Source organism: Mobula birostris, chromosome 3 (genome assembly GCF_030028105.1).
Source record: "Mobula birostris isolate sMobBir1 chromosome 3, sMobBir1.hap1, whole genome shotgun sequence".
Classification (NCBI taxonomy): domain Eukaryota; kingdom Metazoa; phylum Chordata; class Chondrichthyes; order Myliobatiformes; family Myliobatidae; genus Mobula; species Mobula birostris.
Window position 1 is genome coordinate 182,097,999 of NC_092372.1, and position 13,594 is coordinate 182,111,592.

Consider the following 13,594-nt stretch of genomic DNA (forward strand, 5'->3'; position numbering starts at 1 on the left):
GATGGCCACAGCAGGTTCACAGGTGAAGTGTTGCCTCACCTGGAAGGACTGGTTGGGGCCCTGAATGATGGTGAGGGAGGAAGGGTATGGGCATTTCTAGCACTCATGCCGTTTACAAGGATAGGTTATGTTGTAAACTTTTAAAACTCTGTTTAGGCCATATCTAGAGTAATGCATTCAGACTGGTCACCCTATTATAGGAAGAATGTGGAGGCTTTGAAGATGGCATGCGAGGTTTATCAGGATGTTACCAATATTAGAGGACATGTGCTATTAGGAAAGGGTGGATTAGGACTAGACTATATGGTAATTTCCGTTGGCATTGTCTGTCTCAGCCAAAGAGCCTGTTTCTGTGCTGTACGATTCCACAATTTTGTATTGTTTTCTCTGGAGGAGTGGAAGTTGAGGGAATTCCTAATAAATCTTTATACAATTATAATGGTGCATACAGAAAGTAGACAGGCATCTTTTTCCCAGGGTTGAAATGGTTACCGCTAGTCGACATGAATATAAGGTAAGGCTGTTGAATTCAAAGGAGGTATGTGGATCAAGTTTTTTTTTACACAGAAGATGGTGGGTGCCTGAAATACACTGCCAGGGGTAATGGTGTTCGAAGTGGCAGCTGGCTGTCCAACATCCTGATTCTGCCTTGTAGATGAAGTGGCTGTTTAGTATCTGGAAAACATGTGTGGCAACAAGTCATTTCTCAGCTCTCTCAGCTATACTATTTCCTCCATTAATCATGTTAATATTAGTCAGCAAATTATGGGCTATGAAAAATATTCTGCAAGTTATGAAAGCCCAGAACTTGCTAGTTGACTTACACAACTCCAAGATTTGCTTCACCCATATGGCACCTCACCATTGGTTCCTGTTGTCTAAAAAAAAGTCCAGACTGTGTACATAAATTGTCCACTTAATTTCTTGTGGCACATAAAACTAGATCATTAAGAGGGTTGGTATCATCTTAATAAATATGCTAATGCACTGCCAATCAGCCTCTCTTACTCAGGGAAACATTCAATATGTTTGATCTCTTTCCTGCAATTGGTAAATTATATCTAGAAATCTTACTTCCCTTTTTTTCTTAATGTTTCCTTCTTTTTTATGTTCCCTCCTATTTGAATCCTTTGAACCCTGTTCTTTATCTTACTGTTAATATTTGACTCAAATTCACCGACTATCTTCTTTGTCACTCTGTTTCTTTAACTAATGTATGTACAAGAGGTGCCATCCTACAAACTCACCCTCCACTCTTCATCCAAAACAGGATGGTGATGGTCAAACTGCAAGCTGTGGACTGTCTGCAGTAGGACTGCGGTTAGGAACAGAGAAAATCCTACAGGTGCTGTGAAACAGTCAAGTAGAAAGCAAAATCATCATCATAATGGGACATGATAAGCATCCAAACAAAAGTCCTTAAATTTGCTTTGTGTCACCACAGTCTCTGTAAACCTCACTTAGACACTTTGAGCTTTCTATTAAGTGTTATTGACAGCCTTTATCTGCCTGGTATCTGACGACTAATAAGATGCACACTTTTCCATCCAGGTTTTCGTAAAATCACAACATTTTAGGAAATCATGGTTTGAAGCACGTGATTATTGTCGAAGTAGAGGAGCACATCTAGTTAGCATCCACAATAAAGAAGAAGCTGATTTTATCTGGAGTCAACTCGCGTGAGTATTTACTGTTTACCATTTCTCCAAAATGATTTAGTTACTTATATCAACTAAGAGTTACTAAATTGTTTGATTGTGTTGGAATTCATTATTTTACCTCAAATGTGCCTTTCCAATGTATTCAATTACAGCAAAGAATGTGAAGCAAAGACTTCACCTTCTCTCATAAAAAATAAAATCATTTTTGGTTTCATTGATGTAATTCATCAAGGATAATGACCATGGTGCCAGCTTTGAGGGATCATTAATTTACAATTGTCACTAAGCAAATGAAGATCAAAGTTCAGAGATTTAGTTTTTCACATGAATATATGTCAGATAGAACTGTCTCAACAATTTTCAAGGTAAATATTTGGTGAAATCGATTCTACTGTGATTGGGGGAAGTTTGGTTGTGGGGCGGAATGGTTTAGTAACATTCAGGTCTCTCCAAAACTATCTTGGACAGAATAAGCAAATGTTCCAAGTTAAACCTCTACAGTTGCTTTTTCTTTATTCTCCTCATCCAACGACCAAATGGTAATGGTAATTAGAAGAAAAAATTGGCAAAAACAAGATCTCCTGAATATGGCCCCAAAGGCAGCCTGTCTGCTTGCATTATCTGCCCCGGTCTCTGTGGGAATTTATCGGTAGCTTCTCTGTCAGATAATGATGAGGTTTGAATAGCAAAATGATTTCACAATTTCTGGTGGACAAACAACACAGATTTTCTGCTTATTCAGAACCAATTAATTAAATCAAATTCCAGCTGATTGCATAATGTTATTCAACTGTTCTTTACAGATTACTTTTAACTGATTCGCCTCTGTGGATTGGAATAAGTAAGCCAGGACCAAATTCAGGATTTGTTTGGAGTGATGGCAGTCCAGTAAGTGTTTTGCTCTCAACTGTATAGATGTGTACGATTTGAAGAAATTCCTACTTAATTATTCTAAAATAATTAATTTCCCATTTCACAGTTTGAATGAGAATTAGAATTTATTTAAACTTGAGCCCATCCCATTATGTGAGGGAGTAAATATCTTTGTGTTATGACTTTGTTGCAATATACAGACATGTGAATTTAAATGTCTATTGACTTGTAGAAAGAAGCTGTCTCGTAGCCTGTTGGTCCTGGCTTTAATGCTGCAATTGCGTTTGCCAGATGGAAGCAGCTGAAACAGTTTATGGTTGAGGTGACTGGTGTCCCCGGTAATCTTGCAGATCTTCTTTCTGCACTTGCTGCTATAAATGGAGGGAAGTTCACATCCATAGATGTGCTGGGCTGTCCGTACCACTCTCTGCAGTGCCCAGCAATCTAGGTTGGTGCAGTTCCCATACAAGACAGTGACACAGCCAGTCAGTATGCTCTCAATGGTGCCCCTGTAGAAGGTCTTGAGGATTTGGGGACCCATGCCAAATTTCTTCAGTCACCTGAGGTGGAAGAGAATCTGTTGTGCTTTTTTTGCCACAAAGCCGGTGTGTACAATCCAGGTGAGATCATCGGTGATGTGTATACCGAGGAACTTGAGAATACTCATCCTCTCAACTGCAGACCCATTGACGTTGGTTGGGGTGAGCCTACCTCTGTACCTCCTGTAATCCAGAACTAGCTCGTTTTGTTTTTTTGGACATTGAGTGGAAGGTTGATATCCTGGCATCATTTTGTCAGGATGTCAACCTCTCCTCTGTAGGCTGACTCATTACAGCTAGAAATAAGGCCAATCAAAGTCATGCCATCTGCAAATTTGATCAGCAGATTGGAGCTGTATGTGGCAGTACAGTCGTGGGTGTAAAGGGAGTAGAGAAGGGGCATCAGAACACAACTTTGGGTGGCAGCTGTCGGAAACAGGAAAGAGGCAATAACTCCACTGGGTGTTTTTATATACTCCCCCCCACCCCCAGTAGTAACAGGGATATTGAGGAGCAGATAGGAAGACAGATTCTGGAATGGTGCAATGAGGAGAGTTTTTCTTCCTTCTCCCGTCTGCGTGAGATGTGGGACATTTGAGAAATTTTGAACTTTACTGTGCTCATGGACTTCTTCATCAAGTTATGGCATTGTTACACTGTTTGTAACTATATGTTATAATTATGTGGTTTTGTCATTTTTTTTTCAGTCTTGGTTTGTCCTGTGTTTTGTGATATCACACCGGAGGAAATAATGTATGATTTCTTAATGCATGCATTACTAAATGACAATAAAAGAGGACTACGTGCCTTCATAATCATAATCATAGGGTTGTTGTGACAGGATATTTTAACTTTTCAAATATTGATTGGCATCTCCTTAGCGCAAGAGGTTTAGCTGGGGTAGAGTTTGTTAGGTGTGTTCAGGAAGGTTTCCTGATGCAATATGTAGATAAGCCAACAAGAGGAGAGGCTGTACTTGATCTGCTATTGGGAAGTGAACTTGGTCAGGTGTCAGATTTCTCGGTGGGAGAGCATTTTGGAGGTAGTGACCACAACTCTATCTCCTTCACCATAGCGCTGGAGAGGGATAGAAGCAGACAACATGGGAAAACATTTAATTGTGGTAGCGGGAAATATGGTGCTATTAGGCAGGAACTTGGGAGCATAAACTGGGAGTAGATGTTCTCAGGGAAATGCACAGCAGAAATGTGGCTGATGTTCAGGAAACATTTGCATGGAGTTCTGCATAGGTATGTTCCATGGAGGCAGGGAAAGGATAGTAGGGTTAAAGAACCATGGTGTACAAGGTATGAAGAAAATCTAGTTAAAAACTTATAAAAGGTTCAAGAAACTAGGTACTGTTAGAGCTCTGGAAAATTACAAGGTTGCTAGGAAGGAGCTTAAGAATGGAATTAGGAGAGCCAGAAGGGGCCATGAGAAGGCCTTGGTGAGCGGGATTCAGGAAAACCCCAAGGCATTCTACAAATGTGTGAAGAGCAAGAGGATGAGCTATGTGAGAATAGGATCAATCAGGTGCGATAGCGGAAACGTGTACATGGAGTCAGAGGAGGTAGCAGAGGTACTTATTGAATACTTTGCTTCAGTATTCACCAGGAAAAAAGACCTTGGCAATTGTGGGAATGATTTACAGCGGACTGAAACACTGGAGCATATACACATAAAGAAAGAGGATGTGCTGAAGCATTTGAAAAGCATTAAGTTAGATAAGTCACTGGGACCAGATGAGATATACACCAGGCTACTGTGAGAAGCAAAGGAAGAGATTGCTGAGCCTTTTGTGATGATCTTTGCATCATTAATAGGGACAGGAGAAGTACTGGAGGATTGGAGGGTTGCAAATGTTGTTCCCTAAACCATAAACTGTTTCAGCTGCTTCCATCTGGTAAACGCAATCGTAGCATTAAAGCCAGTACCAACAGGCTACGAGACAGCTTCTTTCTACAAGTCATTAGACTTTTAAATTCACATGTCTGTACATTGCAACAAAGTCATAACACAAAGATTTTTACTCCCTCACAAGAAAAGGAGTAAAGATAGGAAATTGTAGACCAGTGAATCTGACTTCAGTGGTGGGCAAGCTGTTGGTGAAGATTTTGAGAGGCAGGATTTGTGAGAATTTGGAGAGACATAATCTGATTAGGATCGTCAGCATGGCTTTGTCAAGGGCAGGTCATGCCTTACGAGCCTGATTGAATTCTTTGAGGATGTAGTGTATATGGATTTCAGTAAGGCATTTGATAAGGTTCTCCATGCAAGGCTCTTTCAGAAAGTAAGGAGGTGTACTTTGTGGATCCAGAACTGGCTTGCCAACAGAGGGCAAAGGGTTGTTGTAGATAGTTCGTATTCTACATGGAGGTCGTTGACTTTGTGTGTTCCACAGGGATCTGTTCTGGGACCCCTCCTCTTTGTTACTTTTATAAATGACCTGAAGAAGTAGAAGGGTGGATTAGTAAGTTTGGTGATGACACAAAGGTTGGGGGTTGTAGTGGATAGTCTGGAGGGTTGTCAGAGGTTATAGGATGCAAAACGGGACTGAGAAGTGGCAGATGGACTTCAACCCAGATATGTGTGAAGTGATTCATTTTGGTAGGTCCAATTTGAAGAGAATTAATATAAATGGTAAGACTCTTGGCAGTGTGGAGGATCTGAGAGATCTTAGGGTCTGTGTCGATAGGACACTCAAAGCTGCTGCGCAGGTTGACAGCGTTGTTAAGAAGGCGTATGGTGTGTTGACATTCATCAACCATGGGACTGAGTTCAAGAACCGTGGGGTAATGTTACAGCTATATAAGACTTTGGTCAGACCCTGCTTGATGTACTGTGTTCAGTTCTGGTCACCTCACTATAGGAAGAAAATGGATACTATAGAGAGAGTGCAGAGGAGATTTACAAGGATGTTGTCTGGATTGGAGGGCGTACCTTATGAGAATAGGTTGAGTGAACTTGGCCTTTTCTCCTTAGAAGACGGAAGTTGAGAGGTGACCTGAAAGAGGTGTATAAGATGATGAGAGGCATTGATCGTGTGGATAGGCAGAGGCTTTTTCCCACGGCTGAAATGGCCAAAATGAGGGCATAGTTTTAAGGTGCTTGGAAATAGGTACCGAGGGGATGTCAGGAGTAGGTTTTTCACACAGACAGTGGTAGGTGCCTGGAATGCACTGCCTATGGCAGTGGTGGAAGTGGATACAACAGGGTATTTTAAGAGCCTCTTAGGTATGTACATGGAACTTAGAAAATAGAGGGCTATGTGCTAGGCAAATTCAAGGCAGTTTCTAGAGTAGGTTACATGGTTGACACAACATTGTGGGCTAAAGGACCTGTAATGTGCTGTAAACTTCTATGTTCTAAGTTCACCTTTGTTGTGGGTCAGAGGGGCAGAGGTGAGGGAGCCCATCCTTACCAACTGTCGGCGATCCAAGAGGATGTCTAAGATCCAGCTGCACGATGCAGGGTGAAGGCTGAGGTCTCTGAGCTTCCTGTCAAGTCTGGAGGGAATTATGGTGTTGAATGCTGAATTGTAGTCCAGGAACAGCATTCTAACGTATGCAGCCCTCTTCTCCGGGTGAGTGAGGACAGTGTGTAGTGCTGTGGCTATCGTGTCATCAGTAGACTGGTTCCACCAGTAGGCGAATTGTAGGGGATCCAGTGTGGGTGGTAGCATGCTGCAGATGTAGTCTTTAACCAGCCTCTTAAAGCTTATAATTGAGGAAGGGCGATGGTGCGCCAATCATTCAGGCATGCTACCTTGGCTTTCTTAGGTACAGGGACAATAATGGATGATTTGAAGCAGGAGGGCACTATACACTTGAAGCAGGAGAGGGAGAGATTAAAAATGTCTGTAGACAAAGCAGCCAGCTGTTCTTGCACACACCTTGAGGACCCACCCTGGGGTGCTGTAGGTCCCGTACCTTGCAGCTGTTGACACGTTGGAATGTTCTACATACCTCAGATGACCAAGGTGGAGGTCTCGTCGGCAGCTCTCCTCGGGAGTTCAGTCCTAACAACCTTGAATTAAATGTAAAAATACACTTAGATCATCTGGGAGCGAGGGGGCAATGTTGACCATACTGCTGCGTTTTCTTTTGAAGTCCACGCTAGTGAGCAGTCCTTGCCACACACTGTGTGTGTCACTGTCATAGAGTTGTGGCTGGATTTTGACCCTGCGTTGCTGTTTTGCCACGTTGATGGCTCTGCATAAATCATAGTGACATCTCTTGAGGTCCTGTTGGTCTCCGGAGGCAAAGGCTTTATCCCCTGGGCTGAGAGCAGCACGCACTGGACTATTTATCCACGGCTTCTGGTTTGGGTAGACCCAGACTGATTCTTGGGAACAATGTCTTCAGTGCGTTTCCGAATGAAGCTTGTGACCACCTCTGTGTTTTCGGAGATGTCCTCAATTTGAAATACCTCCCAGATGACCCTATCAAAGCAGTCTTGTAACATTGAGTCTGATTGGTTGGACCAGCAGTGGATAGTTTTCACTGTGGCCACTTCCTGCTTCAATTTCTGCCTGTAGGCGGGCAGGAGAAAGATGAAGGAATGGTCAGACTTTCCAAATGGAGGACATTGTACTGTGATTGCCATTTTCTATGATGCATTTCATTTCATACATGCATTATATTTATGCCTTGGAATGCATTTCGTTTTCCATCTTAGAAGTTTAATAAAAGCATTAAAAATATTACTTGAGGACAAATATTGGAAGTTTTCCATTTTACTTTGGATTCACTTTATGATTGCCATACTCAACAAATCCTTTTAAAAGGCATGGAAGTATTATAGATTAGCACAGGTTCTAATGGGGCTTTTACACATTGATTTAACTGCCAGGCAAAGTGCTTAAGTGGCTTAACACCAATTCTAATCAAATGTCATTAAATTTTCTCCAGGTTTTGATCCATTGCTGAGAGTGTAGTAGGATGAGTTTCCTACTAATCTACTGATTTTGGCCCATATTCCTTCTAAGCTTTACTAGTAGTAGCATACATGAGCAGTTGTCCCAGAAACTGTGGTTTTGTTAAAGGTCCAAAATCAGTTTGAATATAAAGATCATCAATTGTACTATTTCTTGTAAGTACTTGTACAATTTTTGTTTAATTTGTGTCTGTACCAGTGGTGCTGCTGCGTAAACTTTTCATTGCACTTTTACATTCACGTGCTTATGCATATGAGTGCCATCATCTCTAAGGGTCTATTCTGGGCCCAACATATCAATGCAGTTACAAAGAAGGCATGATAGTGGCTATGCTCCATTAGGAGTTTGAGGAGATTTGGTATGCTACCAAAGAGACTCACAGATTTCTACAGATGTACCGTGGAGAGAATTCTAACTATTTGCATCACCATCTGGTATGGGACTGGTTGGGGTGGGCACTGCAAAGGAAAATCAAAGTAAGCTCCTCAAAGTTGTGAACTCAGTCAGCTCCAACATGGGTACTAGCCTTCCCAACATCCAGGACATTGTAGGGTAATGTAAGGAGTGGAAACATATGCAAAATTTACAACCACCAACATTGTGTTGGGGTTCACTTTAAGAGGCTGATCTGACGTAATGATGTAATGACGTGAAGTTTTTTTTGTATCATGCTTTGTGTTCAGTGTTGTATTGATAACAAAGGAGTTGTTACAGTTTCCCATAAATGTAAAATACCTCTTCTTGTTTATTTGTGAAAACTTACAACATCTACAAGGAGCAATGCCTCAAAAAGGAGGCATCCATCATTAAGGATCCCCTATCACCCAGGATGTATCCTCTTCTCATTGTTACCATCAGGGAGGAGGAACAGGAGCCTGAAGACACACACTCAATGATTCAGGAACAGCTACTTCCAACCTGCCATCTGATTTCTGAATGGACATTGAATCCATCAACACTACCTCACTACATTTTTTTTCTTTTTGCACTGCTTATTTAATTTAAATTAAATAAAGGAATACACCTCTTACTGTAATTTTCAGTTTTTATTATGTATTGCAATACTGCTGCCATATAACAACAGATTTCACGACATAGGACAATGATGTTAAACGTGATTCTGATTCTAATATGACAATAAACTTGACTTTGGCTTTGAGTTAGAGTATGAGGGGACCTTTGAAATTGAATGAAAATTACTTAGAATGTTGTTAATGTGAATTTCCAAACAAACCAGACTATCCAGCACTCAATTATTTGATGAGTGACTCTTGCAAAGAAGTTGGATTGATGTGATAGCCACTCCCCAAGACCCTTGGCAATTCCAGGTGCTCAAATATAAATGTCAAAAAGTAAGTTGTATGATATCAGCGCTGCGCTGAACTAGGATGGCTTTGATGGACACTTATTAATGAACAAAAGGTCTTGTTGCTTACAAAAAGGCCCGAGGTCTATTCTTAGTGGTAGTCTGCTCCATGATCATAGATACAATTAGATGAACTTTTTAGGGGCTTAAACCAATTCATTACATTTTAATGACAGATCAGACTTCGGTTCCTGTGATGTGTTTAAAATATGGTGATATATATGTACTTTGATAATAAATTTACTTTGAATTTTGAATTAGGTTATGAGAACACTCAGTCCTCGTTTATTGTCATTTAGAAATGCATGCATTAAAAATGTTACAATGTTCCTCCAGAATGATATCACAAGAAAACACAGGACAAACCAAGACTAAAACTGACAAAACCACATACTTATAACATATAGGTACAACAGTGCAAAGCAATACCATAATTTGAAAAATAATTTTTCATAATTTTAAAGAGCAGACCATGGGCACGGTAAAAAAAAGTCTCAAAGTCCCGATAGACTCATCATCTCTCGCAGGCGGCAGAAGGGAGGAACTCTCCCTGCCGTGAACCTCCAAGCGCTGCCAACTTGCCAATGCAGCACCATTGGAAGCACCTGACCGCAGCGGACTCTGAGTCCGTCCGAAAATTTCGAGCCTCCGACACAGCCTCTCCGAGCACCATCCTCTGCCGAGCGCTTCGGCTGCAGAGCTTCAAGTAAAGCCGAGGACTCGGGGCCTTCCCCTCCGGAGATTCTGGACCATACAGTAGCAGCAACAGCGAAGCAGGCATTTCAGAATTTTCACCAGATGTTCCTCCATGCTCTCACGTTGGTCTCCATCAGATCAGGATTGTGCACAGTACCCTACTTGATGAATAACAGACATCACCACCGGAGTGGCTGCTGCGAGCTGCGTCGTGCTGCCATTTTCTCCTCCCGGATTACAACTATTTCCAAGAAGCAAAAGAGTTTTAATAACTCTATCCTAAACATCTCATCTTATTTTTCAAATTGTTGCTGATTCTAAGCGTTGTCATGTACCTCTTGTATTTAATAAAATGGCAACTAAGTGCATGTTCATGGTCTGCTGCCATGGCTCATCCACTTCAAGATTCAATGTGTTGTACATTCAAGGTTCCTTCTGCATTGCACTGTTGTAACGTGTGGTTATTAGAGTTGCTGTCACCTTTCTGTCATCTTGAATCTGGCTATTCTCTTCTGACCTCTCTCATTAACAAGACATTTTCACCCAGAGAACTGCCACTCACTGGATGTTTGTGTTTTTTCACACCATTCTCTGTAAACTCTAGAGATTGTTGTGCATGAAAATACAGGTCATCACCAGTTTCTTAGGCTACGTCCACACTACACCGGATAATTTTGAAAATGCCGGTTTCGAGTAAAAAAGACAGGCGTCCACACCAAGCGTTTTCAAAATATCTCTGTCCACATTAGACGGATATTTGGGCGAATCTCCTCCTACTGGGCATGCGCAGGACACACAGAAAACAAGCGAAGAGGAAATGGTATACTTGGTGCGTGTTTGTCCAGTTACAGATGAGAAAAACTTTAAAGGAATTGCTCTTGGCTCTCGTGCAGGAGGACTTAAAACTTAAAAAAAAAACAAATACTGGAGCGTATGGAGGCAACTGGCAGAGAGTTCACAGACAGTATGACCTGGCTGATAACGAACATTGAAAAACTGACTTAACTCTGTTGCGTTAATAAAGCACCTTGTTAAATGTATAAAACATGTCTGCATCAGTGTTATCTTGTATTTCCATACAATGTTACATTAGACCGTTACACATCTATTGTCAGAGAAGTACTTGCATAAATGGGTTAACCACCTTCATACAAGCAAGGACAGAAAACGGGGCAAAGTGAGTATACTTATTTATTCAGTAAGCTATGGGTCAAAGTATTTGGTGACTACATTTCTAACTCTTCTGGCTTCAGTCTCGTTGCCATCTGTCCTGAAATTGTTAGGTTATGTGGGGGGTTGCGTTCAAGAAAACAACAAAATGCCGCGTTGCGGCTATCTGTTCTGGCACGTCATGACAGCGATTTTAAATAGTCAAAAAAGCTCACTTTACAATTTAACTCTCACACTGCTCACACCGACTGCACGTTATAACAGCCTTATGGCAGTGCTTGTGCAGTACCAAGCAGAAGCAGAAAAAGCATTGTTGTTGTGGTGTTGTCATGACAGCGTTTTTAAATCTCTCCGTTTACCCTGTACACACTACAACGGATATTAGGCGTTTTCAAATTTATTCACTCTGGAGACCATTTCTGAAAATCTCCGTTTTTGGGGGATGAAAACGCCGTTTTAGTGTGGACGGAGGGTCAAAACGAAGAGAAAAAGCTTTGTTTTCAAAATTATCCGGCATAGGGTGGATGTAGCCTGAGATACTCAAACCATCCCATCTGCGTTTACAATCATTCTGCGATGTTTGGTCTGAACAACAACTGAACGTCTTGACCATGTTGGCATGTTTTTCTGCATTGAGTTGTTGCCCCATGAATGGCTGATTAGATATTTACATTTACAAGCAGTGACCACTGAGATCACATTTTCCCTATTTAAAATTTATTCCACAACGTCTAAGGAAGGGAATAGTGAACTGTCTTTAAAGAAAAACCCAAATACATATATAGAGTTGTTTAAATTTATCTTCTGGTAGGCGCTTTTGATCTTCTATGTTGTACTGATTAATGCTATTTTACCATTTCCTCGAGTTTCAAATTGCTAAACTGGAGCTGTTCTTGTCTTTGCTGTAGGTAAGGTATGAGAAATGGAATGCTGGAGAACCCAACAATTATCGTGGGATTGAGAACTGTGGTGAAGTAGGAACACATAATTTGCGATGGAATGACTTGCATTGTGAAATATTACGTGACTGGATATGCAAAATTAAAAAAGGCAAGGATTAAAGAAAGCTTTCTCATTTTTAGCACACATTATGGAATTGAATTTAAAGTTTACTAACTATCAAGAGTTATAGTATAAACTTGAAAACTGAGAAGCTCCTGATAGTGAAGTCTTCAGGCTTTTTAGCTGGTAAAACCAAAATCTATAATATGTCATATCCTCTTTGTCACATTACTCACCTACCACCAGCTTTAATGGGGACATAACAACTGTTAAGATTAATACTTCAGCAAGATAGAAGATAGATCATGTTAGACACCTCCAGTGAGACCATTCTATGTACTCCTGGTCTCTGTAACTAAGAGGGGATATGCTGCTATACACAGAGTGTGGAGAAGTTTCACCAGAGTTCTCATGTATTGATGAGGTGGTTGTATGTGGAGAGAATTGGGTCAACAAGACTTGTATACATGAATGTTTAGAACAGCTTAAGGAGACTAACTGAAATGTTCAAAATTTTGACAAGAGTTCAACAGGCCAGATGCAGGTAAATCGTTTACTCTGGCTTGGATGGGGGAAGGGGATCTTTAACCAAGGGTTACAATCTCAGTTTTTGGGATAAGACTGCACTCATAGTGTAGTGAACCTGAAGAATTCTCAATCACGAAAGGCTGTGCAGGCCAAGTCCTTGAATATAAGGAGAAAGATAGAGTTCTATAGACAAAAAGAATCAATGGATATGAGGACAGTGAAAACTTGGTCTTCAGGTAGCCATGATTATAATAAATATCAGAACCATCTTAAAATCCAAATAGCCTATTTCTGCCCCCATTTTTCATTACTTCTATGTTAATTCAAGCTCTGAAAGCAAATACAGTATTTCTTACGAATTCTTAAAATAAATGTAGTTGTTATGAGTTCCAGGCTTATTCCACTTTGCGAAAGGAAGCGGAAGAATTATTGGGAAAGGGCAGTGAAGTGAGACTGATGGGATTGCCATACAGGGAACTAACACTTCTGTATAAACTTCTGTATTGGAAACTTATCTATAATTCTAGAATTGGGAGAAACGATGAGAAAATGTCCTTCTTCTATCAAAGGCAATCACAGGAATTTAAACTTGACCATTTTTGGGAGACATTTCAAAGGAATGTATATTTTATACTTCTATCTGTGTTCTTCTTGTAAAGAATTCAACAATTATTGAAGAAGCTGATCCTTGTTTAATCTTCCTTCACCACACCCTGCTCAAGAGCTAGTCTGTAGGGCATCATCCAGACAAGTATCAGAGTTTTTTGAAATACAATCTATGTTAAATTACTTCATATGGAAAATTTCTGTTTAGGATGAACAT

The 13,594-nt window shown here is 40.7% G+C and overlaps 1 protein-coding gene across 1 annotated transcript in view; it reads left to right on the forward strand.

The window, feature by feature from the left end:
* mrc1a (mannose receptor, C type 1a) overlaps positions 1–13,594 on the forward strand; it is a 165,080-nt gene that overhangs the window by 86,400 nt on the left and 65,086 nt on the right. Inside the window, exons 13-15 of the mRNA XM_072253795.1 lie at positions 1,552–1,679; positions 2,465–2,549; positions 12,150–12,291. Coding sequence (XP_072109896.1) covers positions 1,552–1,679; positions 2,465–2,549; positions 12,150–12,291 — 355 coding nt within the window. The remainder of the gene's footprint in view (positions 1–1,551; positions 1,680–2,464; positions 2,550–12,149; positions 12,292–13,594) is intronic.